The 19,013-nt window shown below is 37.1% G+C and overlaps 1 protein-coding gene across 3 annotated transcripts in view; it reads left to right on the top strand.

The window, feature by feature from the left end:
* Positions 1 to 11,762, top strand: part of LOC150103013 (DNA-dependent protein kinase catalytic subunit-like) — an 847,149-nt gene extending 835,387 nt beyond the window's left edge. For all 3 annotated transcript variants that reach the window (XM_090397444.1, XM_090397443.1, XM_090397442.1), the window contains 2 exons: positions 2,234 to 2,363; positions 11,575 to 11,762. In XM_090397444.1, coding sequence (XP_090253570.1) covers positions 2,234 to 2,363; positions 11,575 to 11,652 — 208 coding nt within the window. In that variant the 3' untranslated portion in view covers positions 11,653 to 11,762. The remainder of the gene's footprint in view (positions 1 to 2,233; positions 2,364 to 11,574) is intronic.
* The last annotated feature ends 7,251 nt before the right edge of the window (positions 11,763 to 19,013 follow it).

The raw sequence follows: 19,013 nt of genomic DNA, 5'->3' as shown, positions 1-19,013 counted from the left end.
GTACTTTAACCCTCTCTCTCTTCATTTTTATATAATAATGTGATGGTAACAATTTAAATATACAGGTCGTGTTGTAATTGGATGGCACGTAATAGTTATATTTCAGTATGTTATAACATTCTTTTGTGTTTTTTCTGTGTGGATTGATGCAAATAGGCTAGTATTGAGGATATTGCATCCAGGTTGACAGTTGAATTTGTAAACAATGGGTATGACATAATAATATATCAAATGGCATTACTGTTTTATGTTTTATTAAGTCTTGTAGTTTTTCTTGGTGGTGAACACCCTTTTATAATTGGAATGCTTATAGGTATGTTTGCTGGCTATATTTCATAACATCTATAAAGATATTATGAATATCCTTCCGTTCCCTTCATCACTTAAGATGGATAGAGTTTCCCCTAATGAGGGGTTTATGATGAATTAACACATGCGGCTTGTCATTTTTTTGCTGCATCCCCTAAGGGTAAATATTAATGACTGTAGATCCATGTGTTCATGGGCCAGTTTGCCTGTTCTGAGGGATGAAAAATCTGAGTTTTGGGGTGAAAAAACTCTCTACCTCCATATGAGACCAGCTAACTCACCTTTAGTTGAAAGAGACCAAATAAAGGTCCCTCATATCATAGATGGGAATCGAACCCAGGTCTTTCCGACCAAAGGGCTTCATCTATACCAACTGAACTACGGAAGCTCTTTATGAATGAATATGGGAACTTTTTTTTTAGATTAAGGGGAAATGATTTTTGACTGAAATGACATATTACATGCACTATTGAGGATATTGATATTCCAATGCTAACAAAATGTAGTAAGTTATTTTTCAAAAAGTCAGTGTGGTTTTTACTATGCCTCATAGTCTTCATATTTATTGATTTATCCTTCTTTGTATGATTCTCACATAGAGGAAGTGTTTTCCATACAACAATATAGCACCCTCGATAATTTTATGGAACTCATATTGAACTTACTGAGCATATCATCATAAAATGGGGGGAAGCAATTATATTATTTTCATCACAAGTAAGATTTTGGATAATTTGTCAAGTCCTGCTGGAAGAGACAAAAAAAAAACGCATGTCTTCAAAATGTGTCTTTTTTTTTTTTTAAATGATGAGTAGTTGTTTATTATTATTGTATTTTAATAATTTATTTATTAATAATTTTATTAATTCTTAGTAATAAATGTCACCTGGTTTTCATTGAGATGTGGAAACATTGGAGAGAAGAGTGACAAAGATAATATTAGGACTCTGGAATGGACTATGAAAAGAGGTTGAGACGTAGATTGCAGAGCTTGGTGGATAGAGGAAAAACAGGTGATATGATATGATATGATAGTGTCATTCAAGTTAGTGAGGGAATTTTATCAGATTAATCTAGAGGGAATTATAAAAAAAGTAGAAGAAGGCTAGAGAAGAAGAACCAATGGTCATCCCTGGAAGTTATCCCTGGAAGTTAAGAGTGTGGTGAAGAAGGTTGTGAGGAGTAGATTTTTTACATGGAGAATTGTGAGTGAATGGAACTCATTACAGGGATATGTTGTTAATGCAAGGAGTGTTAAGAATTTTAAGATTCAGTATAATAAATATGTTGATAGTTGAATGAACCTCCCACAATGGGTCTGCTGTATACTCTATAGAGGGTGCAATAATAATAATAATAATAATAAATTGTGTTAATGTGACTACTGTTTTTGTATAGTAAGGATGATAAGTTGAGAAGTGCAAGTAAATTCTGATATTTGTTTATGATATACTTTTGGATTTATGTGATGATTCAATCTTGTTAACCAGATTTAAAAAATATTTTTCTTTCTCGTATATGCCAGTGAATTTTAATCTAATAGTAATAGGATTACATTTTAAAATAATTGTCAGATATTATTATATTAATTAGTGGAAGGATATCTGAAGGAGATAACTGTACTTTATTGCTAAGTATAAAGTTTTGGTACTTTATAAACTAAGTGTAATGTTAAACATTTAATTAGTGGCCTTGGTGGTGAAAGGAGCTGACACCCTTTGGCAGGTAAGTTAAGGGGTCAGCTCCTTGTTGATAAAGCTTAGGCTTTTTCTCTTCTCATGCTTTTTAATCCAAAATTACATCACTTACTACAGTAGCTTTGTTCCTCGACAATGTGTGTGTGTGTGTGTGTGTGTGTGTGTGTGTGCTATCTGTTATTTATTTATCATAATTTTTTTAAGATACATTATTTATTTTTCTTTAGGGAAGAAGTGAAATTAGGGCATTCAAGAAGAGAGAACTTCTACCAGACATGCGTAAAAGTGTGCACAGGAAAAGAAATATCTAATACCCGCGCAATTCACCGGTCATCAGGTCTCACAACCGAACAGCAGGTGAGAGCATAGTAATAATAGTTATATGTGGACAGGTTTTCACATAGCTTCATTGAAAATGGAGATTGTGCTGAGTTTTATACATCTCTGTTTCCAGTTGGCAAGCATATCATAAAAGACTGGTCAAAACTCTCTTCACTTTCAATAGAAAAATCTCTCCTTACTCCCTTAACCATACACTTGCTCAACTTGAAAAGATGATTAATTTTTCTGTTCCCTTTAACATATCTTGAAATCAGTGGCATTGCGTGCCCATTTAGGTTGGATGTGCTGTTGTGTGGCTTATGCAACCTGCACTACAAAATTCATATAGATTTAACCATATGATTGCATTATTTTATTATTATTATTACATGACACCTCCAAAGACTCATCGAGGGAGGGCACCTACTCTACAACTCTGTCTCTTCCACTCAGTCTACCAACTACAGTGAACCACCTCATCTACATTAACGTTATCTACTGCCCACTACCACCACCACTAGTATTTTCACAGATAGTCACAATCATCAATGCCCACGACAGGATTTGAACCCACAGCCTTTTGGTTAGAGAGTGGATACACCAATCACTCAGCCAACCAGGCCTTTTTATTTATCTATGAAAGTTTTAAACGTTCATAATGCATCAGTGCTCATCTTAATTGGTCCAATGCAATTAATTGTAGGATAACTTTGAATACTTTAATTTATCAATTAATATAATCTTAAATATGGAAAGCATAAAGGACAAATAAACAATAACTATGCTTCATGCATGCCGTTTATGTGAACCAAGAGTTTACGTTTCGTGGTGATATTAGATTATCACTGGCAATTACTAGAGCAGTTCTTAACCAGTGTTCCACAAACTGGTTACAAGTGTTCTGCTGGTGAAAGATGTCATATGACAGTTCTGAATGTAATTGGCTACTTTGAATAAAAATGCCGAGAGAATTATTTCCATTATAACAGAACAATTAACAATATTGGAAGAAAAGATTTCGAGTTACTTTCCTTCCTTAAATACATACAATTATGACTGAATACGAAACCCCTTTGGCACAGTTAATACATCGAGTTGTGAATTTTTGTTACAAGAACAATTAGTTTCCTTGTCAACGGATCATACTCTAAAAATGAAATTCTCTGAAATAACTCTTGAGGAATTTTGGATTTTTGTCCAACCCGAATACCCTCTCTCCACAAGGGCACTGAAAATTTTGTTATAGTTTTCAACATCATATTTGTGTGAGCTCGGTTTCTCAATATTAATCCATATAAAAACTAAAAAGCGTGAAAGACTTACTAATATAGACAAAGAGATGAGGGTAGCTATATCACATATTAGACCAGATATTGCTGAAATCTGTAAAAGCTGACAAGCTCATTCACATTAAATAAGTTCCATTTTTATAAAAGGCAAGTCCATGCATATGTTTATTGTTAGTTTTATTATCCTAATGCTTTTAGCGTTCCCCCAAATTTTTCTTATAATCAAAAATGCTCCATGACTTTGAAAAGGTTAACAACCAAATTATCATGCCTAGAATGAGGCCTGATAATTTGAATTTTGATTTGATTTTTAAACACAGCCATATAAGTATGCACAGAAATCAGAAAAAAAGTAATCACTTGAGAAATTATTATTTTTCTGGATTCAACCAAAGAAAGGTTGCAATAACTCATTTTACTTATTTATTTATACACAAGTTCCAACCTCCTTCTACTATAATCATACAACCCACGAAAGCTCTGGCAGAAAACAGGACATTCGGTAGATTGTCAACACTGCTTCTCATTGTAAATATGGGCAAAATAAAGTTATAAATTATTTATACAAAATTATATATTAAAAACTTGTCTACATTGGTGTTCTAAACATGTCATTTTACACTTCATGCATGCAAAACAGATGAAATTCAGAAAGCAAAACAGCAATTCATGACAAAAGACAATGTGCACTTGGATTGGTTGACACAATAACCAATCACAGGCACTGAATTTTGGGTGTGCTGTTGTCTCAGCACAGACATCCTGCCTCACCTTCTTGATGATTTAAAACCACTGCAACACTAAGAATTTTACCTGCTGTGCCATTTGCGCGTCTGTTCAAAGGGGTCAAAGGTGTCTGCATTTGTGACTGCACACCATGTTATTAATGTGAATGTGAAGTAAGGGGAGCTTTTACTTGCAAACCAAAGGGTTTTATAGCAATCTGTAGAGTGTTGTAAAGATTTTCCCATTGTGGACAAAAAGTTGGCCATGTGGAATGGTCTGGCAGGGATTTTATATTCATTCCATATAAAAGCCACAGCTGTTGACATCAAAGCAACAAAGGTGGTTCATTTACCTTAATGTACAGACTAGAAATAGGTAATATTATAAATGATCCAGTTGCAGTTCTGATAGCTTGATGGTGAATAGTCTCTAGCCATTACAGAGTACTGTCCATGGAAGAAGCATAGGTCCCATAATCAAGTTTTAATGTTAGCAATGCCCTGTACAAAATAAGCAAAGAAAAACAGTCATCTCTAAGATGTGGAAGATAAGAAAATGTTCATTACTTTATGGTACTTGTCTCTTAACTGATGTATGTAAGGGAGGAAGCCAAGTTTGATGTCAAATACGAGTCCCAAGAACTTAGCTTCTGTTGCAACTTGAATTGATGTTTATACTGGACAGAGTTCTGGTTTCAGAATGAAGACCACATCTGTGGCAAACATTTCACACAATTGTCTCTTCTACTGTGAAAATCTAAACCCATTCACAAGCACAGATTTTGAGCAATGGTCAATGGTTTGCTGCAACCATCTTTCTGTGACTCTCATATTGCATGAATGAATGGAGATGGTGAAGTTGTCAACTTACAGCGTATTACCGTAATTATTACTTGGAAGAAGTTGTGTGGTTATTGAGTTAACCTTGATTCTTCTTCCGTATCAAAGAAAACCGATACTTGATGCTTGTGTTTTAGGAAGGCATCTCCCTTGAGGGTACATGTCAGGAATTTGATGATCTCTAATGGATGCCTCCAGCCAGAATAGATGATGATCTGTAGTAGAATGATATTTACAGAAGTCATATTGTGTTTGGGGGGGGGGGGAGGTAGGTCCTCTTCAGAAACCATAAAAGACAAAAGTTGTTGAATTTTTTTTACAGAAACTTGCACAAGCAGTTGGTCAGCACAATTAAAGAGTAGTTATTTGACAATTTTGAATCCTTCCTAGATTAGGAAAGCAATTATAATTGCTTTCTGAAAGCTATCCAGAAAAATGCTCTAGCAGCAAATTCCGTTATAAAGGTGCAACAACAGTTGATCCATGGAAGACATTGAAGATGTTTAACCATCTCATAATGGATATTATCTGGACCAAATGTAGTTGGACTGCATTTAAGAAAATAAAGTTTGTTTGGTAAATGGCCTGTTATATTCTGTGCTATTCAAAGAAAACTGGATTTCTTGTTTTTCTGCTTTGGTTTTTTGAGCAACGAACTCAAGGGATATGAAGATGTTACTGATATTTCTGAAAAAAAATCTCACTGAGTGCGTCAGCAATTACTGCTGGATTGGCAAGTATGTATCCATTATGTTTTAAGATGGAGATCTGATGGGTGGTGTATTTGCGTTTCATTTTTTCAGATTTTATCTCTTACTTCTTTACTTTTTGTTGCTCTTGTTATCTTCTTTTTTTTGGCTTTGATGATGGATGTAGCTAGGACACATTTCAAAGCAGTTAGGTTTGTTGTTGTGGAGTATCTGTGGTAAATGTCCCAAGCTTTCTTCTGGGCTTCCCTTGCTTGTGTTTTAGGAAGGCATCTCTAATAGATACATCCAGCCAGACTAGATGATCAGTAACAGAATGATATTTTCAGAAACCATATCATGTTTTGGAAAAAAATACAATATGGTTTTTGAAATCATAAATTCAACTAATGAGAAAAATGTGGACCAGTCAGCTTGCTCTATTCTCAGCCATGATATCTACGGTATAGTACATGGCTGCCAATGCAGAAAAGTAGATATAACAGGAAAGTGATCTCTCCAAATAGATTGTCATCAGTTTCCCATTGTAAATGGGAAACTGATGATGACCTATTAAACATAGAGGGTGAGCAGACAGTTTCTGATCACCCTTTTTTCTAAGCATTTGGTGAATGCTAAGAAAGGCTTGTGAAAGGTGTTGCATCCTGTATTTAAATGGGAGAGAGTGTGGTTATTGAGTATTCACTCAACAACTCTTCCTCTGATGTTTGTTTGGCCCTATAGTGTCATGTCCCTTTAAATCTCCCATTAAAACAGTTACCATCCCCCAAGTAAGGGGGATGATAACTGTCATATGACATTATCAAGGTCATCTTGAGATATATCTCTTGAGAAGGAGGTAAGTAGGCATACTGTTATTACATTTCTGACTGAGAGACGGATAGCAACTGTTTCTTTGCTGGTATTAATTTGGATTTATTGGATGGGGGTATAGTTGCCAACTTCTCTGTGGGCAGGTCCATCCCCTGTCTTGTCTTCATGAATTATGGTAACATTATAGAGAGCTGAATCATTGTTTGGCTTCAGGTATGTTTCCTGTAGGCAGAAGTATATTGGTTTATACTTCTGCAAGAGAGGCTTGATGTCGTTTATTTTTTTGTCAGAATTCGCTACATTCAGTTGTAAGAATGTCTTCGTTATTTCTTTTTCATGGTAACATCTGGCTTCCTGTGTTTAGAGGGGTTTTTTTTTTCATTAGTATTGGATTTTTTCTTTTTCAGAAATTATGAACATCTACTATCCATCATTTCTTGTTCTTCTGAAAAAATATTCGAGACTTCATCAAATCCAATTTCCTCTAGGGCACTTCATGTTAATTATTTTATCTCTCTGAGGTGGGGGGAGCAGATGTATCCATGCTCTCTGTTGATAGGCCATCTAATACAGGATCAGAAGGCATATCTTTGATTCTCTGTGGTGCATGTTACATTATATTTTTAATATGGATCATTAATATGGGATTTTTGTGTTGTGAGACTGTTTTTGGCATATCTTTGAGAGAGAGTCCATAATGATATTTCTCTTTCATTCACTCAAAGGAGATAGCAAGCAAGTCATATCTTTCTGGTATGTTGAAAGTGCAACAAGGCCAGATTGACATATGTGTCAACACCTCAACTTAAATTTATTTAGAGTTGTCATCTTAGCATAAGAGGGTTTAGCAGATTTTGCTGCTACTGTTGTATGAGATACATTGCTCTGTTTTTTAACTTTTGTATCTCCTTTTTCATCCTTCTTTTGGCATGCTCAGGTCACAGAGCATTTTGGTGTTTTGCTCTTACAGTTTTTATTCTCTTGTGTTCTTTACTGTCACATTGGGCAGAGATGGCTCTTCCATCTGTGCCCAGTCAGTGAAATGATTGGTTGACTCTCTTCCTAAATCATTGGAACATCAAATGGCATTTCCTTTCAGCCAAGCCTGTAGACTAACCACACAAATTGCACAACACTTGCAGAGCCCAGCTTTTATCTTGATCACCTACCTTACAACCGAAATAATATTTGTGGGCTTCCTTAATTAACCTTGTAAATGGTCTCTACTTTTTCTTTGGGGTGAACTCCCCATACACATATAGCAAAACAAATTAGGAGAAGTGGCACATCGAGGCATTTTTTGTCACACAGAAAATACGACTCACTATATCCAAGACTCGCACACCAAATGGACTGTGTAGGCTAATGTGGAACAATGTAATGTGTTGCACCATCTCTTGTTAACTAGGCATGGTTGATGCAATAACAGCAGGATGTAATTGCATCACAATAGGCAAAATAGCTCATATAGGACCTTTTGTTTTTATCCAGAATGGTATGTGATAGAAAAATTTTAAAAACATATTTGAAATCAGCACAAAAATATGATTCAGAAATATATTTTCTTGCAAAGGGAACAGTATGTGTGTTGAACATATTGTTGACAATTGGTAGATTGGGATGTAGAGCTTAAGCTCTATGAAATTAAGCCTGAGATATTTAAAATCAGGTTTAATTTGTTGTTCAAACTCTCTGCTAGTCTGTATAGGGTTTGAACAGAGTAAATTATATTTGCTCAGCTCTGCATGAGTCATAATCACACACTTTTTCCTGTTGATGAGTGATAATGTGCATGTGCAGTGCCAGACTCATCGTTCATAGTATTTTAATGGACTGTCCTCATTTCATGAATGAGCAGAGTCATTATTTTAGCCACACTCATAATCTGTCTGAGCTTTATACACTATGCAACAGATGATTCATTATTTTTTAAATTTTATGGACAATCATCTTTTACCATATACAGATCATTCATGTTCTGTATATGGTAAATACCTTATACCTTATTACCTTATTTTTTTATTTATATTTCATGGACTTTTTACACTTTTTCATTCATCATTTTGCATCTGCTTTTTATCCATTGTTTTTGTACATGTTTCTTTTTAGAAGTACAATTATATACATTTTTATCTGTATTCGTTTTTGTCATATTTTGCTATATTTTTTTAACTTGCATACTGCTATGATAATATACCGTATGACCATAGCCATCCTTGAGCCACGAAACCTCAAACAGACGTGCAAAGAATCCTGGAAATTGAATAATCATGTGGTAAAAGAGGAAGTCAGAGTAAATTTTATGTACAAAAGATGATGTGAATGGACTGCATTACCAGAGAGGGTGGTGAGTGTATGGACAGTGAATGAATGATAATGTAGTATGATATTATATACTAATCATGACTACAATATAAAATGTTAACTGTTAATTGCTTTAGTTCAGTTTCTAGCCTTTAAGTATGAAAATTCTCTGTTAGCCAAACTATGCAAGTTAATCAGCATTGGACATAAATGGGAAAAGTCTTCTGAAGAAGAATCCTGAAACTTTATAAACATCAGTAAATGAATTAATTTACTGATTAATTATTAATATTAATAAAAGTAATATTAATAATTATCATTATTAATATTACTTTTGCTAGGGAACTTTAACATCATAACACAAACTGACTCCCCTACTCCAACTTCACAGAACAAGCTGGAAGGGAAGCTAATCATTTGTAGTCAGTCATGACCTAACACAAATAGTTAACAAAATTGTTCTCTAAAAGAATGTGCCTCCTATGATAAAAATGCAGCATATGTTCACTAGCTTAAATTAAAAACTTCAGCTACTAATTCAGCTTACACAACATTCCAAAACAAGTGAAAAAAAAATTATTAATAATTCCAAAGCAGACTTCATAAGAATGAAATGCAGTAAACTTGCCTGAGTGTAACTTCTGCCCTTCCATATTCTCACCACTCCTGCATCCTGATGGTAACCTCACCTGAGGAAAAGGTGGACCTCTGGCATCAGTTTTTTCTCCAACACTTGCCTGGATGACCAAGGCAAATCACCTACCACACTATCACATACTTTGCACTGCATGCCTCCTTTGAACTTTCACCTGATTAATCGCTTGATTCTAATAAGGCTCCTGGTCCAGATGGTATTCCTACAATTGTACTCAAAATTTGTGCTTCAGAATTAACACCCATCCTGTATCACCTATATAAGATGTTATATTCTACTGGTATCTGCACAACAACAGCATGGAAGCAAGCCCACATTCAGCCTATATCCAAAAAGAGAGGCAAAAGTCAGGCATCTGTCCACTGCTCCCACCTCGGTACTTTCAAAAGTGGTGGAGAAGGTTATCAAAAACCAACTTCTTGACTACCAGATGCATCATTTAATTAACGATCACCAATATGGATTTTGCCATTCTCTTTCTAAAGCTGACCTCCTAGCTTAATCTCATCTACCTTTGGATACAGGCCATAGAAAGATTTGGAGAAACCCATGTTGTCACTCACGATATTTCAAAGGTATTCATTTGTATCTGGCATCGAGACCTTAATAAGCTACCATCTTATGATCTACCTCCCTCCTGCATTCCCTGATTGGATTGCTAGCTTCTTCATTGGTCATTCATTTCCTGTCATGGTGAATGGCTTTCTCTCATCAGATTTCTCTGTCAGTGCTGAAGTACCTGTAGGGTTCTGTATTTCTACCCGCAATCCTCCTTCTTTACATTAATGACCTTCTCTCTTTGACTTCAAATCCTATTCACAGCTTTGCTGATGACAGTACTCTTCATTCCTCTTCCTCATTCGAGAAACCATGTGGTATTCAAATCATCAAAGCCTCAAGGTCTTCCATAAACCAGTGACTTAAACATTGATCTCCTTGACATTCTCAAATGGAGTGAAGATAACTTAGTAAATTTCAATGCCATAAAACTCAAGTCTTTCTTACTACCCATAAAAAAAAAAATTAAAAAAAAAAAAAAAAAGATCCTGCCTCACTCCTTACTTTTGATAATGTCCCAATTTTATCCTTGCCCAAACACATTATTCACATTGTCTTCTCAGCCTCTAAAAATTTGGTGTTTTTCATTCAAAACATTACTTCTCCTCCTCTCAACTCCTAACATTTTATAAGTCCCAGATCCAGCCAACTTGGAATATTGTTACCACATTTGGGAATGCGTGCCCAATACTTTCCTATGATGATGTTCAGAAGAGGACAAGTCAATTAATAGGTGACCCTTCCCTCACAGACTTCACTCCCTTCATTCACTTTCCCATAGGTGCTCTGTTTATGCACTGTGCCTTTTTTTTTTTTTAAGTACTTTCATGGGCTCCTCTGGATTGACCACTACCATTCTTCCACTTTCTTGTAACCATGTAAGAACTATAGCAGACACTGGCCAATACCCATACACTATCTAACTCCAAGCATACCCAACAACCTTCTCATTGTCTTCCTTTATTCCATTCCATCCATCTCTGTTCTTTAGAAGGTTCTCCCAATACTTTTTTCCCATAGAGTACAATCTCCAACTCTTTAAGAAATATCAGTAGGCTTCTTCTATCTCCTTAATCACTTACACATAGCACTGTAGTGATATAGGTCCTGTGATCTTCCTTTCATGTGTGGGGTCATCATAAAAAAAGAATGCTACTTCAAAATTCAGGATTATTTGAGTCACATATGAATATGCACATTATTCTAAAAGGTTGGTTTCATTTAATATGTATTATTATAAAAATAGGAATGACATTAGTATCCCCCAAGTAAGAAATATCACATCTATTTCAGTACATTTTATTTAGATATCAGTGTTGTTTTTCCCTAAATCAAACTTTTTTTTTTTTTCATTAGGTGGAGTGTTTGATTGATCAAGCAACAGATCCAAACATACTGATGCGTGTTTATTTTGGCTGGGAATCATGGTTGTGATTGCTAGTATTTGCACTGAATACATATACTTTTTATTTTCACCTTTGATGTATAAATTTTGTTGTAAATTGTACATAAAATTTTTGTAATTAAAAAAATTCTTAACTTTATGTATGTGTAATTTTTTATTATATACATAATAATTGCTACTAGTTCAAACCTTTTAACTCTCTTAGCAGACATACAGTATATGGAGACATGTAATTACATTACAGTAAGCAGTATGCTGATGTAAATGATGTGTCATTTGTATCCCTCATTCATTTGAACTGTAACCATAATAATTCTCATGGTTTGAGAAATGGTTATGATTATTATTATTATTATTCAGAATCTGCATGGAGTCATAAAACTCATTCACCATCCAAGCTTCCTCCTTTCTGTTGTTTACTATATTGCCAGCCTGACTGGCCGAGTGGTTAGCATATCCGCTCTCCAGCCAAAAGGCTGTGGGTTCGAATCCTGCTGTGGGCATGGATATTTGTGATTGTCTGTGGAAATACTAGTGGTGGTTGTCAGCAGTAGATGGCGTTGGTGTTGTTCCGGTCAGTTTGTGGATTGAGTAGTGGAGACGGAGCTGTAGAGCAGAGGTGCCCTCCCTCAATGAGTCTTTGGACTCCCTGGAGGTGTGAAATAATTATAATAATAATAATAATATGAAAAAATTCCCATGTAACTACTTTTCAATAGTTTAAATGTGTCACTCATATCACCTCTCATATCTACCAAACTCTGCAGTTCACATGCCCTCATTCTATCCTCATCCAGTTGTACAGTTAACATTGTACAACCTTGATATTATTTTTGTAATCGTGTTTGCACCCCTCTCCAAGGTTAATTTATCCACTTCGAATCTGAGCAACCAAATCTGAGTACAGTAATCAAGATGTGGCCTGCTCAGGAATTTATACAGGGGAATCACTACTGTTCTATCTATGTTGGTCAGCATCCTGAGTATTGCAGTAAAGCGAAAGAAATCTGCAGTGTCAACCCTGTAACCACCTCTCAACAGTGTAAAAGTCTCAATCATATCACCTCTCCTTCTATCCACCAAACTCTGCAGTCCACATTCCCTCAGCTGATCCTCATAACTAACATTGTACAGTCCTGAAGCCATCTTTGTTATCTGCCTTTGTACCCTTTCCACAGTGAATATATCCCTTTCAAATCCTAGAGACCAAATCTGAGAACACTAGTCTAAGTGTGGTCTGATCAGGGTCTTATACAACAGAATGATAACTCTTTTATCTCTGCAGGTCAGCTCTTCCTTCTCATTATTGCAGCACTCCTCTGTGTTGCCTTCACCACTTTTGCAATATGTCCCCTGAATTTCAGGTTTCTATCAATCATCAACCCCAGATCTTGTCTCCCCTACTTCCTCCAGAATAGCTCCTCCAATAGATTATGCAGCGTCCCATCGATGTGTCCCAAACCTCAAGACCTTACATTTTGCTGCATTAAACCGAAATCCCCATTCATTTGCCCATCTATCTAGCTTATTCAAATCCTCTTGCAGAACTACCACATCTGCACTGTTAGTAATAACCCTCCCCATCTTCATATCATCTGCAAACAACTGAATATCCCCCTGCAATCCACTGACAATATCATTGATATAAAGGTTAAACAATATAGGTCCCAGTACTGAGCCCTGTGGGACCCCACTTGTAACCCTCTGCCTCCTCGAAACTGCCCCACCATACACAACTCTCTGATACCTCTCGGATAGCCAATCCTGAATCCAGTTGACCAACCTTATATCCAAACCCATGTGCTGCAACTTAAATATCAGCTTATCATGTGGCACACCTATCAAATGCCTTCGCTAAATCCTAGAAAATGGCAGTATATGCCTTTCCCTCATCTACTGCTCTTGTAACTTTACTATAAAAGGCTAGCATATTACTAAAACAAGAGCATCCCTTCTCAAATCCATGTTGACTCTCACAGATAACATTTCCCTCATCTGCCCAGTGTGGTATACAGTCCCTAACTACTTTGTCCAAGATCTTACTAACTACTGATGACACACAAACTGGCCTATAATTAGACACTTCCAGTCTGCTACTGGCATTATGCAATGGCACTATCTTACCCTCCTTCCATTCCCTGGGCACCTTTCCTGTAGCCACACTTTCATTGAAAAGCCAGGTCAAAGGAGCTGTCAGTTCTTTAGCACATTCTCTCAAAACTCATGGTGAAATACCATCCAGTCCCACAGCTTTACTGACATCCAGAGTACTCAATATTTGGAACATGCTCTCCTCCTGCACCTCTAAGTCTCGAACTTGCCCTATCCCTCTAGTCAGAGGCAAAGCTAGGGAGTGGGGGGCAGTCCGCCTGGGCAGCACTTTGAACTTTTTTGAATTTTTGCAGTTAATTCTAAAATACGGTCTCGAGAACTCATTTTCAAATATTGTAATACTACTGCGAATTTTCCCCACAATTGCTGTAAGTGTTGCTAGTTGTGAGAGGAGTTTTTCTAAATAAAATTGATCAAGAGTTACTGTACCTACATTACTATGAAATAGACTTCGCCAATGTTATCGATTTTGCTAACAGAAAAGAAAAGAAAAATAACATTTTAGAATGTTGAAATTAAAGTTTTACTTCAAAAAGTAAATATGTCATTTGGGCTTTTTGTAGTATTTTTGGTGTGTATAGAGAGGGGTGGCAAAAGCTCTAGCTACACCACTGCCTCTAGTATTAAAATTTACTCCTCCAGGATGAAATACATCAAGAAAGTGTTCATTGAACAATTCCACTATGTCCTCTGCAGCAGTCACTCATTCCCATTTTTATCCCACAATGTCATTCTTCCACAATCATTTCTCCTCCTACTTGTCACATAGCTAAAAAATTCCTAGAATTTTCTTTGGATTTTAAGGCCAATCTCTTCTCGTATTCCAGTATTGCCTTTCTTACCATACTAGTCACTCTCTTGGCCTGTGTCTTATATTCTTCATGCATCTGCTCTTCACCTGTCTCCTTATATCTCTTCCATAGCCTCTTTTTCAAATGCAGTTCCTGTTAATATTGTTTGTAATTCACTTTACACCGAATTGTGTCCTCTTCTTCACTTGTGGAATACAGCTTACTGTTGCTGCTAACAAATATTCCTTCATAATTTCCCAAGCACTAATGATATCTTGGCCTTCCAATTCCTCCATCCATGAAACTTCCCAAAGTTGATGTCTAAGACTGTTATAATCACCTGCCTTATAATTCCACATATGTTCCCGTCTCTTTGATACTCCTGCATATCTATTCATCTTCCAAGTCAAAACCACATGGTCACTCTCTCCCACTGGTGGGAGAGATGTCATATCAGTTATTATCAACTCTTCTGATGCTATGACCAAATCCAAAATTCTTGAACCTCTTGTTCCCTCTGTTACATGTTGCCTAAGAATTCTAGAAATTCATTCCCTTATTGCTACATGCATCTTCCTCTCCCTAATTTATACTGCTGTAGTTAAAATCTTCCATAACAATCATTCTTCTTGCAATTGCCAAGCTCAACTGTCTAAACATCTCCTGGTCCCCACCCTCTGTGCATCTTGCCCATCTCTACCTCATACCATATGCTTTCAAAATCATTAGTGTCACTGCCTTCCAAAGGATCCACTCTTAGAGGACATAAGTCGTCACTTATCATAAGCAGTACTCCACCACCATGCTTTCCCTTCTTATCCTGGCGAAAAATGTTGTACCCTGCTACTTCTATTCCTGTTATTATATCCTCTTCTGTCACCCACGTCTCAGTGATCCCAATAATCTTTGTCCAGGCTGATGCTATCAGCGCCACCAATTCGTCTCCTTTATTCCGGATACTACTGGGATTAGTATAAAGCATAAAAATGCCACTGTTTCTGTACCCAGCATTATCCCCTCTAGACTCCACTGGGCTCAGCCTTACCTGGTGTCGTCCCCCTCCTCCCAAGTGCACGAGTCCACCCCTACTACCATCCACCTTGGACATTCTAGTTTCCCTGCATTGACACACTGACTCGTTCAGAACAGCAATGTCTCCAGATTCCTACGCCCTTCCTCATTCAAATGCAAGCGGTCTCTCACATACAATTTCTCTCTGGCCTCAAACACCCTCTATCCACATATTCCAATCCTCTCTTCTGACACATTCTAGCTATTATGTTATTCAATATTGCTGCTCTTCTGCTCAGCTCGTCACTATCATACCTAGGCAATACGCACACTATCTTTCCTCTCTGCGTCTTCTTTTGTACTATCTCAAGCAAGAATTCTCATATCTCTCACTTCCCTATTTACATTACCTCTCACGTCATTTTTTCCTATCATCACAATCATCTCATCTGCCCTTTCACTCCTCTTAATTGCCATAGCCACACTTTCTATCATTCCTCCAGACAAACCCTCCTCACACATCCTATCTTGCACACCATGGCTCATTGAGTCCCCCATACATTACACCTCTTACCACCCTGTTCCTCGATTGCTCCCATGCATTTCTCTCTCTCTCTCTCTCTCTCTCTCTCTCTTTTCTAACATTTTCTTTGTGTGTTCCCTGCCTTCCTGACATCACTCTATTCCAGTGCTCTCTCACATTCTTCTGTTTCCATTCTCTCCTCTTCTATCATTCTCATTACGCTCTCTCATTCCTTCTCTTCTACTGTTCCTGTTTTCTCTCCTCTTCTTCCATTCCCATAACTCTCTCTCTCATTCCCTCTCTTCTACTGTTTCTATACTCTCCTCTTCTATCATTCCCAAACCTATCTCTCCTGCTGCTTCTATACTCTCCTCTTCTATCCTTCCCATACCTCTCTCTCTCTCACTCATTCCCGCTCTCCTACTGCTTCTATTCTCTCCTCTTCTATCATTCCCAAAACTTTCTCTCACTCCTACTCTGATTCGCCTTGCATACATCTCTTCCATTCTCCTAATCTCATCTCTCTAATCTCATCTCGTTCACAAGACATTCCACCTCCTCTTTCAGGTCATCTATCCTTCTCTGCAAGTTAATCACTCTTACTCGCCATTCGTTTAATCAATCAAAACCATCTCCGTAAACTTCACAGTCATTCAATCCTTCCACACTCCCGACTCTTATTTTCTCATTCATACTTCACTCGTCATTCTCTCCTATCATACTACTTGTCTCCCTACATTCGTTTCCCGTCCCTGAAGCAACTAGGTCGGTTATCGGAATATCTAATTCATTGATTTCCTCCCACTGCCTGCATTTTGTGCATATACGCACTCCCCTTTTTCTCACCCGCCATCTATCCAACTCCTAGGAAGCATACATGCCATAAACACTGCATGTCACAAAGTCCTATATTATGTTACGTATAATAGAGTTCTTAAATGGCAGAGGACTTGGTGACATGCCATTTCTTCCATTGTTAACCTGATGACAATCCCTGACTAATTTATATGTCACAATCATATCCCTCCCCTCCTTCTCCTATTCATGAGACTTTGCAATTTACATTCTTTCACTTTGTCTTCATACTCAACATTCAAAAATTCACTTACCACCTTTGTAAATCTTCTCTGGACTCTTTGTAACATATCCTTACACATGAGACCCTAATCAAGGCCTTATACGATGGAATCATAACCTCTTTATTTCTACATGTCAAGACCCTCAACATCATTGCCATTATCCAATGAGACTACTTCACAATTTGTGCAATGTGGCCCCTGATTTTCGGGTCCTTCACCACCACTCCCAGATCTCTCATCCTCTACCTCCTTTAATGTTTTCCCATGAAAGGTATACTTTGCATCTCATCATCGCTTACCAAATTTCAAAACCTTACACTTTGCAACATTAAACTGATTGAGCCTCTGTAGCTTAGTCGATATAGACGAAGCCTTTTGGTTGGAGAGACCTGGGTTCGATTCCCGTTCGTGACGTGAGGAAGCTTTATTTAGTTCGATGAAAGATGAGTTAGCCAGTCTCATATGGGGATAGGGGGTTTTTTCACCTGGAAACTCTGGTTTTTCATTCCCCAGACCAGTCAAACTAGCCCGTGAACACACATGGATCTACAGTCATAAATACTTAAATACTGGTCCCCACTGGTTTTAAGTATTGTAGCCATTCCCAAGTACCATGAGGGGACTCAACTTGCCCTAGTAGGGATGGGGAGAAAACTCCATACGAATAAATAAATTGAACTGATGCTTCCACTTGCCTGCCCAATCATAAAATCTATTCAACTCTTCCCATATGGTCATAAAATCTGCTTGATCTGCATTCCTCTTCCCAAATTTGCATTATCTGCAAACAACTGCAGATCAGCAATGACTGCAGTACAGACCCATGTGGTACACACCACTAGTGACCTTCCTCTTTTGAGATACTGCAACCCTATACACAGCTCTCTAATACCTGTCTGACAGACAGTCCCAGATCCAAGTCGCTAGTCTGTTATCCAATCTCATCCATTTCAGGTTATTTATTTATTAGCTTGTCGTGTAGCAGTCTATCACAAGGTTTTGCAAATTCTAAATATACCACTGTATATGCATCTCTCTTAACCAAGACATTTGCCACCTTGTTATAATACTTAAGTAAGATGGTAAAACATGATCTCCCTTTAACAAACCCATGCTGACAACCATAGAGAATCCTGCTGTTATCTACTCATTTCTATATCCTAGTTTTCACCAATATCTCCAGTCATCCTCTACCATCCAATACTCTGGATATATAGATTGACCTATAATTTGTAGCCACAACCTTATCACTTTTGTGCAATGAAAAATTTTATCTTCTTTCCACCCTTTTGGAACTTGTGAGTTTGTAAGACTTATTAAACAGGCATTCTAATGCTTTTGATAATTCCCTAGAACATTCCCTAAGACTCGTAATATGTGATCAAATCCTATCACCTTATTGATATCAAGCTTATTTCCTCATATACCTCCTGCTCTCACAATTAAGACATCAAATCCCATGCCCTTTTCACTTGAGTTTATTATGATTTCACCCTGATGAGGATGAAATATCCTTATAAATTGTTCACTGAATACCTCAATGATATCTTCTGCAGCAGCAATTATCATTCTGCCACTTTCATTCATTAATTAACATCATCTTACCATAATCATTATTTCTTCTACTTCTGCATACCTGAAAAAAACTCTAGGGCTTTTTTTTGTCCTGCTTTGCTAATTTCTGCTCATAATGCAGTTTTGCTGTTCTTACCAACCAATTAACATTAACACATTCACTACTACTTCCAGCATCCACTCTTCTTATACTGTTTCTTCCTGTCCACCGTAATTCCCCCCCCCCCATTTTCCTGTCCATCTTGCATTCTCGTTTGGCCATTATCAATCACAGTACTACTATTATCATTTACAATCAG

The sequence above is a fragment of the Typopeltis vanoorti genome, chromosome 9 (genome assembly GCF_054136105.1).
Source record: "Typopeltis vanoorti isolate ZY-2024b chromosome 9, IOZ_Tvanoo_1.0, whole genome shotgun sequence".
In the NCBI taxonomy this organism is placed as follows: Eukaryota; Metazoa; Arthropoda; class Arachnida; order Uropygi; family Thelyphonidae; genus Typopeltis; species Typopeltis vanoorti.
Note: the sequence above shows the minus strand (reverse complement) of the source record. Positions and strands in the feature narration are given on the sequence as shown.